This window comes from Equus asinus, chromosome 11 (genome assembly GCF_041296235.1).
Source record: "Equus asinus isolate D_3611 breed Donkey chromosome 11, EquAss-T2T_v2, whole genome shotgun sequence".
NCBI lineage: Eukaryota > Metazoa > Chordata > Mammalia > Perissodactyla > Equidae > Equus > Equus asinus.
The window spans coordinates 84,850,363-84,867,865 of record NC_091800.1 but is presented as its reverse complement, the minus strand read 5'-3'; the positions used below and the strand labels follow the sequence as shown (position 1 = coordinate 84,867,865).

Here is a 17,503-nt window from a genome sequence, read left to right as displayed (position 1 = left end):
TGAGTGCTGACTGGGGTGGGGTTTCACTGAAGCGATGGAATGTTCTGGAACTAGACAGAGGCGATGACTACACACACTGTGAACTCACTAAATGCCACTGAGTTGTTCACATTGAAACAGTTAATTTTATGTGAATTTCACCTCAATAAATTATTTTTTTTAAGACGTCACGCACACAAGAAGAACGAATCGAGTTAATATTGACCGAATTCTAGGCCCCGATGGCGCTGTGGGCTGGTCAGAGACGGGACGTGGCTCTCAGCAGCGACATGGGGATTCCTCTTCACGTAGAGGGTGCCCCCCATGGATCGCAGGAGAGCCTGGAACCACAGCACAAGGACTGTGGGGATGTCGAGCCCCACAGAACCAGACTCAAACCGATCCAGCCACTTCTGCCTCAGACACTGGTCAAGACACTTACCCTTTGTGAGCCCAGGCTGCTCGTCTGTGAAATGGGAAAGGAAGTAAAATACTGTAATTAAGTGCAACAACACAGAGACCCCCAGAGGTAGCCGCATGCTCCGCCTCCCATGATGACAGCCGTGGTTCCGGGATGCCCGGACCTTGTGCTTCCAGCACCTGGGACGACGCTCGGTGCCTGACAAGCCCCCCAATTTTCTCTGTGAAAGAGCATTTTGTCTTGAATCTACACACAGAAAAGCATCGACTGGGCTCTTACACGGACATAACCAACAGCAACACAGCAGATGACGTCTTCAACCTGAGTTTCACAGAAATTAAAACAGTCTGCTGAAGCTGGGCGTCCTGTTTTCCACAGGGACACACCAGGGGGGTGGCAGGAAAGCTCGGCTCCTGCATGTCAGACATGACTTGATCCACACACAGTGTCCGGAGCCCGTCTGTGGGTGAACTGAAGTTAGCTGCGCATCGTCTGCGTCTCCACTGTCCTGGACCCTGTGCAGGGAATTGGGGTGTCGGCCCCCGAGTGGACCTTCCACGCTGTGGGGTGGGAAGTGGGGCTGCACCATGGCCTGAGAAGGAGGCAGCAGGCACTTCTGTCTCACTGGCTCTGGCCCCTGCATCCTTCAGCAAATGCCACAGCCTCCCCCCAGGGCCGTGCCCTGCGTCTGGCAAGTCCCACACAGAGCGGGCACAGCTTCCACGAGTCATTTGCTCTGTTAAATCCCAGAACGTCCTTACTCACTCCGGGCACCAGAACGCGCCCACCCCCGTGGCCTGGGGCCGAGGAAGCGTGCTCCCCGTGCTTGGCTCTCTCCTCCATGACCACAGAGGATCTGGCAGCTCCGATGGACCATAACTAATGGTTGTTTCCCCCTGCCTCTTGCAAGGAAAAGCCAGTAAAAGTAGATCCATTTCCGTGTGGCATACAAATCATGCACGTCCCAAGCTCTGAAACTGGGGCAGGAGGAAGCCCTGCATCCAGGAGCCGCCTTCTCTTCACATGCACGTCCTCACGGCGCCTGCTGTGTCCAGACCCTCGCGGAGTCCCAGTGGCCGCTGCTCACTCATCCCGGGCTGGTTAGCTGGAGGCTGGTTGTTTAAGGCCTAGTAACCCCAACAGCGCTGGAAGCAGATTCCAGCTACTGGCCAGCTCTGCTCTCTGCTCAGCTCCTGGGGAGACCTCCCACGTATGCAGACAGGAAGACTGCAGCCTCGGATGTCGCGAGCTGCAGGGGGTGGGGGCTGACTTAATTCCCGAGCATTGTCGCTGAGGACCGTGTCAGGGACGAGGGCCGACACGCTTTCTCAGCTCCGCCTTGAAGAAAGCAGGAGACGCCAGCCTGTACTCTGGAGTTGCTTCCACTTCCAGACCGCAAGAGTCTGGTAACAGGTTCCAAGCAGAGAAATAGATCCGAGGGGCACGGCTTTGCCCTCCACCTTAGACAGGCCGTGTGTGTGACAGCTGGACCGGAGCGATCTCCCCGGGGGAGTGAGGATGACTGGCACCTGCTTGCACGACTCTCGGAAGGCCCCACCTCGAGGTCTGAGGTGCCTGCACACCCACAAAGCAAATCCCACTGGCACATCGTAAACAGCAGTGTAAGAGACGGGTGTTGACCCTCACTGTCAGTTCTAAGAACTTGACCAGATTTATTTGCTGTACCTGGAATTTGTCTTGTAGATGCAACAGTCTGAGTGTCTGCTCTTGGCTCCCAAACAGGAATTTCAACAAGACTTCCCTTATTCTCTAAGCGCCAAATAACGAGTTGCCCAACACACAGACCCTTAGTGAACACGCTTGGGGCCCGGGAGGCACCTCCACGCTCAGGTGGCCTGAGCTCACTAAGCAGACTCCCAACTAAGTCCTGAAATTGGTAAATCTCGTCGTGAAGGAATTCAGCCAGCGGACAGTCTTTCTTGTCCAGAACCATCGATTCCGCCACTAGTACAGGACACGGATTAGACGGTAACTGATAACAGCCTACGTTGTGAGAAGATTCAGAAGCCATCTGAGACGTACGAGGGCCTCTTCCCAAACTCGAAGACAAGGCCAGCGAGCACGCAGTGGGTCCCTCCATCGTCACACGGGCGTCCTTCCCCAAGCCCACCGGGCCCACGCCACCACCTCGGCACAGCGCCAGGCTCACGCTGCCTTTACCGTGAATCAGACTCAGACTCCAGGTCACTCATTCAGGCACAGAGCTCCTCCAGGAGAGAGGCCAATAACTGCTGCCCATGAGCAAAGATAACTTCAAAAGGTACACATGTGTTCAATATACAATATTGATAAATATGTAAATATTGAAACATTGAATTGTTTAAAATAACCATATAATTGTCAATAAATGGCATGTTATTAATATTAAATAATATTAATAAATCAATATTATTACTATTAAATAAACATTCACAGTGAATGTTATTGTAAATTATCAATCGTTAATAACTAAAATAATGCTTCTTTATTTATTAATACAAATATATTAAAATGTAACTTGGCAGATACATATTAAACGTACTTAGTCACCTTGCAGGACACTCTCCTGTTCTGTCTGATCCAGCGACCTTGCTCTCATTTTCCTCTTTAAAGCCTGTGAACGCCTGGTCCCCTCGATCACCCTTGGAACCAGCTTTATCAACTTTCTGGTTCCTTCATTAATGAGTCAATAAATCTCTGACACCGGTTCGTTCTGTACTTGCGTGAAAGTCAGCTTTTGAAATTTTAAAACTGTACTTTGTCATCTCCCTGAGGCAGAGCCACCGTCCCTGAGGGCGGCTCGGGGCAGCAGCTTCAGAGACGGGTCCCTCCCGGCTCCGTGTCATCAGGAAACCCACAGCCTGAATCTCACCTTCAAGCCAAGCCTCTGGGAGGCGTCTCGGGCTCTGCTGTCCCATTACCCACTGTTACGGGCTGACTGTGTCCCCAAATTCACATGCTGAAGGCCTGGCCCCCAGATCTCAGATTGTGACCTTATTTGCAAATGGGGTCCTTGCAGATGTGACCAGTAGCATGAGGTCACACTGGAAGAGGGCGGCCTGTTCCAATGTGACAGGTGTCCTGTTAGAAGAGGAGAGACACAGAGAGAGAACACCTTGAAGGCAGAGGCGGAGACTGAAGTTACGCGTCCAGGAGCCCCGGACTGCCCACAAACTCCCGGGGCTGGAAGAGGCAGGAATGACTCTCTCCTGGAGCCTCCGGAGGGAGTGCAGCCCTGTGGCACCTTGATTTTGGACTTGTGGGCTCCAGAACTGTGAGAGGATAAATCCCAGTTGTTTTAAGCCCCCTGGTTTGTGGCTCTTTGTTACGGCGGCCCCAGGACACTGACACACACATTGCGGACCCCCTTCCTAAGGACGGGAGCCTGGCTGGCCACGCTGACATGGGGGTCAGGTCTCCCGAGGGTGCCCTAGGTGCTGTCACTGGACTGGCTTGTTGGTTAGAAACCAACTCCGTGTGTTAGAACAGCTGGGTCAACTCCAAAGGCTCAATCAGCTGCTATGAGTGTTCTGGATATTCTCCAGGCTAACATTTCCAGACCTCTTCAAGCTCCATGTCAAATTAGTTCTTTTAATTAATTAAAGCAAAGCTCATCAGCTTGTTTGAAGCCCTAGGGCTCCCCAAACTTCAGCCCCCAGCAGGAGACGCGCACCATGGTTCACTCAATACCTTCTCAAAAGCTTCGCTCACCTTCCACGACATCACCACCCGGGCTCCAGTCCTGTCCGCACTGCCAGTGTGCTCGAGCCGAGCCTGCAGGTGAGCCCCATCGTCTGAGACCGCCTTGCCCACCACGTCTCACGCGCCCTGAGGCAGCCACGAAAGGCAGTCAGACACCAGCACTCGACCCCATCCTCTCTGCTGCCCGCTCAGCTGCCCTGGGCACCTCGGGGGTGGGGGAAGCAGGGAGGGGCTGCAGGAAGGCCCACCCCCGCACCAGACCAGACGAGGAGAGAGGAGGTGAGCTCTGAGCCCGCCCCGCCAAGGCCCATCCTCTGGTGTCGCTGAGAACCATCCCCCGCTCATCAAACAGGGGAGGTGTCTGAGCGCGGCAGGGGCTCCTCAGTCTCCTGTTATTGGGACCTCGTTTCTGTCAGGCCAGCCTGAAATGACACACGGACTCCTGGTCACGCCAGGCCGGGTGAGCGACGCCGCGCTCCACCATGCGCCCCGGTTGACCCCGCAGGCGGCCCGCCTCCTGGTCCCAGACACCCAGGGCGCAGCGCGGCCCCTCCAAGACCGGGCAGAGCTGGAGCCCCTTCTCCCAGAGGGACCAGGAGGACGACAACACCCCTCACCCGGGCTCCTTACGCTCCCGGGTTTGGGCTCAGAAGTGCGTTCAGGGTTTTCTCCAGGAAAGTCCGTGGCCTCCCGATTCCTTCTGTGAAAACGGAGCCATCTCGGTCTCCAGAGGCTGTTTGCAGGGAAGACGGTCACGGCATAGTTTTCTAAGTCAGTAAACAAAGTCACGTGACTTTTCAAAGGTCCCCATGGTGGTGACAGAGGAGAGAGGGGCTCAGGCAGAAGCAGTCCGATAATTCACCCCAGAAACCCCACAATCTTGACAAGCTCCACAGTCAGGAGCGCCTCGTGGCGCTCGCACATCAGCGAGAGCAGGGGGCCTCCCCCGAGCCGTCCCACGGGTCCGGGGCAGTGTCCCAGGTCTCGCGCCGTCGCCTTCTGCCCCTCACTTGAGCCCTTGGAGTCACCGCAAACCTCCCTCCTTGTGCCAGGGCAAGCGCTCCTCAGAGGGGCCACTGACACTCGTGAATTATTCTTGTTCTAACGGTAACATTTGCTAATTGTGAAACTCGACAGGTGCAGAAATCTAGGAAGAAGGTACCAAGCGAGCTCCCCTCCACAGGAGGCTGCTGTCCCCGGCGGGCACGGCCCACTCAGTCACGGACGTGGTGTTTCCCGCACACACAGGGCTCAGCCGCCATAGCTCGGGCGCATCCGGCCCGCCGATGCGGGGCTGCGCTCGCTGCCTCCTTTCCCAGCCACCCAGGGCGGGGCCGCGGTGACCTGCCCTGAGAAACACCGGCTCCAGCTTGTCATCAGAAAGGCCCTCCCGGGGTGTGCAGGTCCTCGGGCTCCGTGAAAGCCGCCAGCTGCTTTGGAAACTGGTCCTAGGCGCTGCCCTGCGCTGGCCTGTCCGGGTGAAACTGCCCGCCACACCACACGCACAGGCCTCGGCTTCCAGCGCTTCCCTGTGGGCGGCCACCCTCCTTCCTTCCTCCAGAGCCTCAGCGAAACCTGAGCCGCGGATCCCTGATGGCGGGGGTGCAGGAGGCCCAGCCCCCAACACGTGCCTCTCACAGGCAGGCAGTGAGGGCCAACCCAGAGGCTCTTCTCAGGCCTGGAAAATGGGGTCACGGTCAAGCTCGGGCCTAGGGCACGGGGTCATGGTCAAGCTCGGGCCTGGGGCACAGGGTCACGGTCAAGCTCAGGGCTGGAGGGACGGTCCTGTCCAGACCAGAGCAGGCCCCACAGCCATCCACGGATCACCCAAACACCCAGCTGGGAACACGGCCCTCACGGCCCTGCTCTCCTGTTCCCGAGTGTATCAACAGAGGCACAGGCGACAGTCACGTGGCACAGTCTGTGTGGGACTCTCGGCTCCAGCAGGGTGCTCAGAACCCCTGGCTCCCTCCCCTAAATGCCAGTGACCTCCCTGCTCATGGTGACAGTGGAAATGACTTCCACACTCTGCCCGGCCCCCAAGGGTCACCACAGACCACGAACGCCTGTGTGTCCCCAGGAGGGATGCCCGTTGGTACGGCCGACCCAGGGCTTCCCAGCACCCATGTCCTCAGCTCCTCTCCCGACACCTCACCCACTCCCTTGAGCGCCTGAGACGCAGAGGGGCCAAGAGGGAGAGCAGAGCCGGCCAAGGGCCATGGCCGAGAGCCCTGGACGCGTCAGCTGTGAGCAGCAGGTCCAGCCAGATGCCTGGCTCAGGACCAACCCAGCTCTGTCCTGCTGACGCACACGTGCAAGGTGTGTGTGCACGTGTGTGTGTGTGTGTGTGCGTGCACGTGTGTACACGTGTGTGCATGTGTGCGTGTGTGCATGTGTGTGCGTGTGTGTGTGCATGTGCGTGTGTGCGTGTGTGCATGTGTGCGTGTGTGCATGTGTGCGTGTGCGTGTGTGCATGTGTGCGTGTGTACACGTGTGTGCATGTGTGCGTGTGTACACGTGTGTGCATGTGTGCGTGTGTGCATGTGTGTGCGTGTGTGTGTGCATGTGCGTGTGTGCGTGTGTGCATGTGTGCGTGTGTGCATGTGTGCGTGTGCGTGTGTGCATGTGTGCGTGTGTACACGTGTGTGCGTGTGTACACGTGTGTGCATGTGTGCGTGTGTACACGTGTGTGCATGTGTGCGTGTGTGCATGTGTGTGCGTGTGCGTGTGTGCATGTGTGCATGTGTGCGTGTGTGCGTGTGTACACGTGTGTACACGTGTGTGCATGTGTGCGTGTGTACACGTGTGTGCATGTGTGCGTGTGTGCATGTGTGTGCGTGTGCGTGTGTGCATGTGTGCATGTGTGCGTGTGTGCGTGTGTACACGTGTGTGCGTGTGCGTGTGTGCATGTGTGCACGTGTGTGCACGTGTGTGCGTGTGTGCGTGTGTACACGTGTGTGCGTGTGTGTGCGTGTGTGTGTGTGCGTGCACATGTGCATGTGTGTTTTCCAGTTTTTGCCCAGTCTGAAGCATCCAGGTCACAGGCCACAGTCATAACTTGGAAAGCTGAGCGCCTCACTGCAAGGATGTGGATCTCAACTGCGAGGATGCCCATGTACCCCTGGGAGCACGTACCCCTGGGAGCATGGACCCGGCTGAGCACTGCAGCCCACTGCCCAGCAACATGACCTCCTCTGTGGCTTCCAGAACAAAGCCACCTCTGCAGAAGCTGGCACCGGGCGGGGTCCGGGCCCCCAGAACATCATTAAGAAGCCCCCATGTGTGTCCTACGTCCAGACGACTGCTCTGTGTCTCGTGCGGACGTGGCCGTCCTCTCCCCAGAACCTCGGTGAGAAGGGTCCCCAGACATCGTCTGCTCCCAGGTTCCTCCATGTTTCCTGCTGTCACCCGTGAGCACAGTCTCGGGTCTGGGAAGAAGGAAGCGAGTGCATGCTGGGCGGGTGGGGGCAGCATGGGGCTTCCTGTCCTTGGAAGCGGCCCCTGCTCCTTGACGTCGCAGACCAAACGCGGCATGAGCCAAGCTCCCGAGTGTCCTGCTCCACAGTGGAGCTGGCTGGCCCCTCCTGGGAGGGATGCGGGCAGCTCGTGCCGAGGGTCTTTGCCAAGGTTCTCCCTCCTCTGATCTAGCCTTGGCCATGAGAGCAGGTACGCAGGCCACACTGGTTGCACCCGCCTCTGGGGCCAGGGAGGGGCCTCACTCGGCCACACAAAGCTTGTCGGCATCAGAGACCCTGCAGCTGCTCTCAGTCGACCGGCGGGTTCCGTGTTGAAACGCGATTGCCCTGCTGGGCGGAAATGTCCAATCCCGCCACAAAGACAAACACAGGCGGGAGGATGGAGCCCTGGGAGGTGTCGGCACAGATGGAGGGAAGCTGGTGGCCATGGGAGCTGGGCAGAAATTGCAACGCACGTTAAATAGGGAGCGAGCAGAGGTGTCGGAGGAACAGAAAAGGAGAAAATAGAAGGAAGCAAACAACAGAGTCAGGAGGGGAAGACCAGACATGGGCCACCACCCGGCCAACAGAGCTGCCGCCTCTGGACCGGCCACGGGGCGGCCACTCCAGTGCATCTGGGTTGGCTTGCTTGGCCCTGCCCCCGTGGATCAGATCCAGGGCTTCTGAGTGAGCGACAGGATCCCAGCCTGGGCAGCCGACCCCACACTCCAAACCCTGACCTCTAGGGTCCATGTGGTTCCATTCCTGTCCAGACAAGCAATGCAACGCTGGCACCCACTCAATCCCGCTCTCCCAGGACACCACCCGCCCTCTGCCAGGCCTCCCGGTGTGAACGGCCTCGGTCCCCCTTGGGCCCACTTGCCCCAGCCCGCCCTTGTCCCCTTGGCACTGACCGCTGGGCGGGTTCTCTGGGGGCCCCTCCTGGGAAGCCTCTGGCCTGACCACTCGAGGCGGACAGCACCCCCAGTGACAAAAAACTGCCCAGACTCTCGGCGTCGCCTGGGGGTCACCCAGTGAGACCCCCACTCTGACGTGGCCACGAACAGACCCAGGGCCTGAGCGGAGGCTTCTGCCCGTTTTACCGATGTTAGGCTGCAAGAGAACTTCTCTCAGAGCCCAGACTGAGGTTTACCCTTGAAACCCAGCGCCGGTTACATTTTATCATCACAGCAACAAAGTCCTAAACCGTCCAGACAGACCCACGGACAGACCTGCCTGCAGCAACAGTGAGAACGGACAGCAGTGCTGACGACCGACACGCTGTGGGCCTCCCGGGCTCCCCCTGCAGCCCCTCTGTCACTCTCAGGACGGCTGGGACGGAGGTTCTGCCATCCATTCTACAGGGAGAGATGGGGGGAGGGTGGACTCCCCACGCCCCCTCCTGCCCATTCACCAGCCCCACTGTGGGGCCAAGGGCACCACGGTTCCATGAGGCTGAAACGTGCAGGAGGAATAAATATCAGAAACCAGAGAAAGCCGTTGGGGTCATGGCCCCAGGACCAGGGTCACCTGAGGTCAGGGATCTGCTGGCGGCAGAGCTCGTGGTCGATAATGAAACGAGAAGTCTGAGTGCGGTGGCTGGCTCTGTGGGGTGGACTGGCGACCGGGCACGGAGTCCGGGGGTCTCAGTCTTCCCGTCTGTCAGGGGAGAATCCCGCTCTTTCCCACCTGCTCCACAGCGTCAGAGAGAACAAGACAAACCGGGGGTGCAGATGGCACCCACACAGGGCCGTCCAGTGCAGATGTCGCTCCAGGCAGAGCGCAGGGGGCGGCTGAGGGCCCGCTCCCGCCTGTGGCCTTGCCCAGCCCTCCTAATACCACGGAACAGTAACAGCCACTTTCCTAAGGGTCATTGTCATCACTGTAACTGGCAGACCCCCAAGGCAGAGACAGAGACTGCTGGAACCCCATCGGGGGTCTTACACAGCCAGCCTGCCCAGGCAGAGGTTTGGCAGCTGTGCATCTCTGACACTCTAGGATGGCCCTGGCTTCAAATGTCGTCACCCAGCAGGCCGAAAAGCACTGGAAGTTGCACTATTTCAGCTCAAGGCCACTGGACAGATGGCTGGCATTGAGCTGGACCCCTGGGAGCCGCAAAGGTGGACGATGGGGGCCGGAGGGTGAGGGGAACCCCCCCCACACACACACACGGACACACACACACACACACACACACGGACACACGGACACACACACGGACACACACACACACACACGGACACACACACACACGCGCACACACACACACACGCACACACACACGGACACACACGGACACACACACACACACACGGACACACACACACACGGACACACACGGACACACACGGACACACACACACACACACACACACACACACGGACGTTCTGGCCCCACTTCACATGCGTGAGGCCTGGGGGCGCCTGCAGGCTCGGCTCCCGCCCTGCCCTGCTCCGAGGTCCTCCCGCCTCCTGACCACCTCTATGGCACGGACCCACCACCGGCCGTGAGCCCACGCCTTCCTGGTCTGGCCCGGACCAGCCCTGCTCCAGCCAGGCGGCCCTCACACCCCGCAGAGACCGGAGCTGACCCTCCCAGGCCTTCCGAGAGCCAGGCTGATAAGGAACCAGTAACAAAGGCAGCCGTCCAGCCGTTGCCGCGGCAACTTTACTTCAGTTTCAAAGCCCCCTGAAGTGTGCTGGGAGTTACCTAGCTAACCACATTTATTTGGGATGCTAAGGGATACAAAAAGAAGAACATTTTCTAGTAGGTTTTGTGAAATAGACATCTTTGTCACAATAATAAAATTAAAAGTCCACCTGTAGTTACGTGGCAATGCCTGGGGGGGGGTCTAACACCTCCCCAGGGAGACCGCAGCCGCCCGGGAGCTGAGGTCCAGCCCCAGAGGAGAGTCTGCCATGAACTGCGAGCCTATCGGGTGGTAGTTGCAGCAAAGGGCCTGTTGAACCCACAAAATAACGTCAGCTAAAGTATCCTTCTAAGCCGACTTACAGATCTTTCAAACAAATAGTTTTATCAGCCAGAAGGGAAAAAATGTTCTGAAAAAAGTTATTGTTCCGGAAGCTCTGAAAACATAACTTTCATACACGGTATACTTATCTACGCCTCCAAAACAGAACGTGGTTCTTCCAGATAAGGGCGGCTGCGTTCTGTCTGCTTTTGTCAGCGGCTTTCCCTCCTCGGAGCGCCACCCGCCCGCGGGGCTGCCACTGCACTGCACGTTTCCAGGCAGAGCCACGCACATGTGGCCACAGCTCACGGGTGGGAGCACAGACCCATCCCAGGATTCCAAGGGAGACCTGTGGACCCGCGAACCACGTGCGCTTCCTCTGGGATCACCAGGAGTGAGGAGGCTGCCAGCTGGAGCAGTCGCGCCACTCCAGGAGCAGGAGAGCAGATCCCAGGGAGGGGACACCGGTGTCCAGGCTTTGCCGGAACCCACGGTCAGCGCAGCCCGGACTCCTGTTACCCACACCAACAGGTTCCTGTTTGCAGCGTAGGCCCCTCTCCGTTGGGCATCTGCACCTGCAGCCAAACTGCCCCGATTACCCCTGAACTAGGGAAATCACACCTCCCAGAGCCTCTCCTGGGCAGCGGCTTTACGGGGCTCCTGCTCTGTCCCAAATACAGGCACAGTGGGGCCACCGGGCCACGTGTTTATGCTCTACGATGCTGCCTAGGTCATCTTGACTCTCGGGCTCCCTCAGACCTGAAGGTCACGGGGCTTGCTGGATGCCCAGACGACCCCCAGTCCTGGGCAGGGGCACCACCACCTGTCCCCTACACACACGCCCTGCCCGCCATCCTCAGCTCCCAGGACTGACCATCGCAGCTCTCTTGTGCTGGACCTGAGTGGGGGATGGTTTCTGGACTGAACCAACACCTGGTTAGGAGCAGCAACAGTCACGCTCAACACAGATTGTTGCCCCCTTTCTTCTAACACTCCCAGGGAGTCAGGCGTGGAGGCTGTGCAGCTGCAGCAGGACCCGGTGGTCAGTCAAAGCTTCCAAGGAGTTCCCTCTCATGGTCTCACTGAATTGTCATACTACACATCAGGAGTTAGGAAGTGCCACACTATTTGAAGAGGAGGAAATTTGGGGTGGAGAAGTGACTTGCCAAAACTCACAGTGAGTGGAGGACGCGAACCCTATCCATGTGGCTCGAAGTCCCTCCCCTCCACCACCCACCTCCTCCCTGCCCGTCTTCAGCCACTTTCCCTCCCTCACTCTGCTCTGTAAACTTGACAGGCCCAGGCCCAGGACTCAGAACCCAGGACTCAGGACCCAGGACTCAGGACCCAGGACTCAGGCCCAGGACACAGGCTCAGGACTCACGGCCTGGGACTCAGACCAGGACTTAGGCCAAGGACACAGGGCCTGAGACTCAGGCCTGGGACTCAGGACAAGAACTCAGGACAAGGACTCAGGACCACAAAATAGGTCCAGGACTCAGGCCGAGGACTCAAGACCAGGACTCAGGACCTAGGACTCAGACCCAGGATTCCGGCACAGGATGCAGGACCCAGGACTCAGGATCTAGGACTCAGGCTCAGGACTCAGGCCCAGGACTTAGACCAAGGACACAGGACCAGGACACAGGCCCAGGACTCAAGAACAGGACTCAGGACCCAGGTCTTAGGCCCAGGACTTAGGCCCAGGACTCAGGACCCAGGACTCAGAATCCAGGACTCGGGCTCAGGACTCAGGCCAAGGATTCAGGACTAGGACTCAGGACCCAGGACTCAGGCTCCAGGACTCAGGCCCAGAACAAAGGCCCAGGACTCAGGTCCCAAGACTCAGGCTCAGGATTCAGGCCAAGGACTCAGGACTAGGACTCAGGACCCAGGACTCAGGACCCAGGACTCAGGCCCAGGAGAAAGGCCCAGGACTCAGGCCAAGGACTCAGGACTAGGACTCAGGCCCAGGACTCAGGACCCAGGACTCAGGCCCAGGAGAAAGGCCCAGGACTCAGGCCAAGGACTCAGGACTAGGACTCAGGCCCAGGACTCAGGCCGGGGTGATGCTCTCCGTTCAGACTAAGCAGGGGTTAAGCAGACTACAGAAGACAGCCTTGCCCAGAAAGGGATGTTGTTTCTAAGGGAAGACCCCTACAGCATTCCATAGAACCACTTATGTGTGGACGTTTGGCACCAATGCTTGAAGGACACAGGCTGCAAAGGGACCCCCAATGGGGCAGGGAGGGGTGAGCAACCATCTTTGTGTGCCCAGCTGAGAGTGTCCTGGGACCCTGGACTTTTTATTTTAAGCCTGGGAACGCTCCTGGAAAACCAGGACAAGCGGTCGTCCTCGGGGAAGGCCCTGGAGGAGTTTTCTGCAACAGGAAAATGGTTTAATGGTTTCTGACCCGCTTCATTCAGCATGCCATGCAGTGTTTTTCAAGTTTTTTGACCACAACCCACAGTTATAAATACATTTTACATCATGACCCAGTGCACACTCACAAAATAGCTATAGCGGAAATGAAGAACTCACGTGTAATAAACTCGGTATCCTGTATTCTCTTCTGCATCATTAAAAGGCTGCTGGTTAACAAAATAATAAATTGGCTTCAAGACCTACCTGTGGTTGCAAAACATGGTTTGAAACAAAAACCTTCATTAAAACATGACTGGGGACTTCTGCTCTGGACAAGATAGGGAAACACGGACCAGACTCCTCCTGCCTGAAACAGCTGAGCGCCAGACAAATATATGAAGTGACAGTTTTCAAGACACTGCTGTCAGGCAACCCTGGGGGACAGGAAACAAAGGAGGTGGGCCGTGGGACTGCCCCGACGCTGCCTGGAGAGAGAGCTGAGGTCACCATGCGCGGAGCGGACACCCAGGCAGATCCCTGGGACAGCTTCCTGAGGCGGGCGCAGACCCGGGGAGAGGGCCGGTCAGAGAAAGAACGTGGGGGCTGTGCAGAGGGACCCTCAGGTCTTCAGGGAAATCATCACCATGTTGGAAAGAAACTCCCAAGGCTGGGGAGAGAACCAGCTGAACGGCTGTGAGGGCCCAGTCCCGAGGGCCCACACTCACAGGCCCGGGACAGAGTGCTGCAAGGGCTTTTCCTCAGAGCTGGGACTTTGGCCCTGACTGTATCTCGGTTCTGCCCAAAAAGTTTCAGGCAAACCCCTAGCCTCTAATCAAAATAAAATGTCAGGGATGAAGAATACACTGGATGGAATGAACAGCAGATGTGACATTGCAAAAGATTAGATTAAGGAATTGAAGGCATAGCAAGAGAAACTATCAAAACAAAACAGAGAGAAAAGGACTGAAAAAAACGAATAGAGCAGAGGCCAGCCCGTGGCCGAGTTGTTAAGCTCACGTGCTCCACTTTGGCGGCCCAGGGTTTCGTTGGTTTGGATCCTGGGCACGGACATGGCACGGCTCATCAAGCCATGCTGAGGCAGCATCCCACATGGCACGACTAGAGATACTCACAACTAGAATATACAACTATGTACTGGGGGACTTTGCAGAGAAGAAAAAGAAGGAAAACAAAGAAGATTGGCAACAGATCTTAGCTCAGGTGCCAATCTTTAAAAAAAAAAACGAAAAGAGCATTAGTGAGCACAACTCTGAAAGGACATACATCCAGAATATTTAAAGATCTCTTACAATTCAATAAATAACTCAATAATTAGAAACCAAACATCCCAAGTAAAAGAAAAAAAAATAAGAAAATTTAAACAGACTCTTCCCCAAAGAGCATATCTGGATGGCAATAAGCACATTAAAATTTGCTCAGCATCATTAGTTACTGGGAAAATGCAAAACCAAGCCAAAGTGTGATACCACAATACACCCACCAGAACGGCTAAAACTAAGCAGAGTAACCACAGCCAGTGTTGCTGGGAAGATGGAGCAACTGGGACGCTCACACACGGCTGGTGGGAATGTCAAATGGTAAATCATTTTGAAAAACAGTTTGTCGGTCTCTGAAAGAGTTAAATATCTGGCATACGGTCCAGTCATTCTGCTCTTAGATACTTCCCCAAGAGAAATGAAAGCCATGTACACACAACAACTTGTACAGGAATGCTCATCGCAGCTTGATTTATGATAGCCCACAGCTGGAAACAAGCCAGATGTCCATCAACAGGTGACTGATAATCAAATTGTGGCATATCCATACAATGGAACACTATTGAGCAATAGAAAGGATATACCTATTGACACATGCAACAATGTATATGAATCTGAAAATAAATATGCTGAGTGAAAGAACCCACAAAAATGTGCACATGCTGTATGATTCCTTTACGTAAAATTCCAGAAAATGCAAACTATTCTATAGTGACAGACAGCTGGTCAGTGGTTTTGCCGAGGGATGTGGGATGGAGTGGGGAAGGGAGGAATTACCAAAGGGCATGTGGAAATGTTTTTGAGTGATGGGTATGTCCCTAACTTGATTGTGGTGATGGTTTCACAGGTATATACATATGTCACAGATACACTGAAACCTGTGTACAATTTATTGTATTTCCATTACACCACAATAAAGCTGTTTAAAAACCAAACAAAAACTAAATATGATTGATTTGGTCAGCACCCAGCACAGTGTCTTTTAAGACAAAACAGCGAGTGGATTTATTGAGTGGATACATCAATGAATGGTCTTCTTGCCTTGAAATCATCACCCACAGAAGTGATGACAGAAGGGGGGATGCAGAACTTTCATTTTCCCACTAACATCTTATTTCCTATACCCCCACTCCCACTGCACCTCCACACTTTCATCCCAGTTTATCCCCAGAAAGAGGAGCCACCGGCTTTCCACCTCCTGACCACAGACTGGTTGACTGTCCGTAGAAAGCATCCATTGCCCTGGGTCTAACCTGCCCCTCCTGTGGGGGAACCGTCCAATTCACCATTGCTATTGCAGGGTATAATAGTGCCTGATAACTCTTTCCAATTTTGGAACACATTACCCAAATCGTTTCTTATCTATTTCCCATTTCTGCTTTCAAGCAAATTTTCTGCACTGGTAACTAGGTTGAACATTTTGGAGTTAGTTGGCGTCAGACACCCTCCCTTGCTCCCCATATTTGTTTTCTGCAACCTGCATTTATCAAAACAAAATGAGCAAGTTAATGTGAGTGCGTTTTATTAAGCTGAGTCTCCACACAGAGGGAGGTGTGTCCATGATCAGGGTACCAGCTCAGCAGAATGGTTGAGTGAGGACCCAGCCAACAGATCAGGGGACCTGAAAGGCCCAGTCCAGTGAAGCCACGCCAGTGTCTGGTCAACTGACGCATGGGGTCTGCACCCTCCCAGAGGGATGTGTAGAGGCCAGAATACCAGCTCTTACTCGGATCGAACTTTGAGAATTGCAAGAGCTCTATGAACTCTTCTCGAAACGCACACCAAGAACGCAGAAAACAACTGCAACCAGTTCCCAGGAGCTCACCCACTTCCCAAAGACTGTCCACGGGCCTCTGGCTTAGAACACCGGGAATAACAGAAGTGACGTTAATCAATTAAAGATCTGTGTAAATATCGACTAAAGAATTTACCGCTCCATCCTGATTTTTTAAACCAGTGCTTTTCCTTAAGAACGAGCAGGACAATTAACATCATGAATGTTCTTTCTGAGCGTCACTGTTTTCAGTACGCTTCATCACTGCCAGCTGACCAGGGCACCCAGCACTCCAGTCCAGACACAGGTGCAGATGCCCGATCTATTAAACTGTTAGTGCTCTTTGAAGATCGTCCTCAGGAACATTCATTTCCCCGAATTTACCATATTAATGCTCATTAACCCCATCTTCAAACCTAGGGCCTCAAAGAATCTGCCAGTAATGACACTTCATTCTCCCACTACAGAAGGGGAGGAGAAACTGAGGCGCAGACTCCCAGCGCTGAGCCCATAAGCCAAATGACGAGGCGCTGGGGGAGGAGGTGACTCGTCCCTTTTCATCTTTCTTTTGGGGTGCGGGGTTTCCACAGCAGGATTCCTCAGAGGGCGCGTCCAGGGCCCCCCTGCCGCGCGGCCTGCTCGCCCCGAGGTGGTCCGCTATGTTTTGGTTTTGTTTGTTTGTGTGTTTTTTGCCTGTGACTTTGCGAAATATTCCGGGAGGAGAGACAGAACGTCTTAGTCTCTGAGAACAGCACAATGTTGCTTTCAGCTTAAATATCTACTGGGAAACCTCAAGGTTTTCAATGTCATCATTATGGAAAACAGAGATTACAAAAGGAAATAATTTAATCTCACTAACCCACTGGGATTCGGGTTGACCTCAGTTTATCGTTTTTGGGTAGGTTTTAAGTCTTGAGAAATGTCCCCGGAATGAAGAATCCACAGAAGATGTGGAAGATTTGGGTTGTGGGTCGGAGAGAGGTTTAAATCCGGTAAAGGTCGCATCGTACCTGGTCACGCTGTGCCGCATCCCCATTAAATAAACTCAATCGCCGACTTGGGAGAAACTCCTCCAGGACGCGCTGGTCTAAGCAGCCAGCGTGTGGGGTCGCCACGTCCCGATGACCTGAGTCCCTTGAGACCAGTCTTTCATCTCCCGGCGAAAACCGGCTGTGCGCAGCACTGGGCGGCGGGCGCGGGCTGGGGGCCAGTCCTGCCCGCCGCGCGCCCCGCCCGGACCGCTCCCGCCCCCGGCCGCGCCCACGCCCCGCCGCGCCCCGCCCCCGCCGCGCGCCCCGCCCAGGCCCGCCCGAGCGCCGGCCGAGGTGCCGCTGCGGCTGCCGCGGGGATGTGACCTTCAGAGCCGCCTGCCCAGGATGACCAGAGCCACCGCCCCGCGGCGCCCGCGCCTCGCCACGGCCTCCCGGGCGCTCTGACCGCGCGCGCTCCCGGCTCCCGGCTCCCGGCCCCGGCCCCCGTCCCCGGCCCGCCATGCCGCCGCCCGGGCCCGCCGCCGCCCTGCTGCTGCTGCTCCTGCTGGCCTCCGAGTCCGCGCACA

General features: G+C 55.9%; 2 protein-coding genes across 2 annotated transcripts in view; one reads left to right on the top strand and one right to left on the bottom strand.

The window, feature by feature from the left end:
- LOC139046544 (uncharacterized) overlaps window positions 1-17,438 on the bottom strand; it is a 27,952-nt gene extending 10,514 nt beyond the window's left edge. Inside the window, exon 1 of the mRNA XM_070520243.1 lies at window positions 16,956-17,438. Within this exon, the coding sequence (XP_070376344.1) occupies window positions 16,956-17,438 (483 nt within the window). The remainder of the gene's footprint in view (window positions 1-16,955) is intronic.
- Window positions 17,231-17,503, top strand: part of GAS6 (growth arrest specific 6) — a 43,778-nt gene continuing 43,505 nt past the window's right edge. The window contains exon 1 of the mRNA XM_070520213.1: window positions 17,231-17,503. Coding sequence (XP_070376314.1) covers window positions 17,437-17,503 — 67 coding nt within the window. The 5' untranslated portion in view covers window positions 17,231-17,436.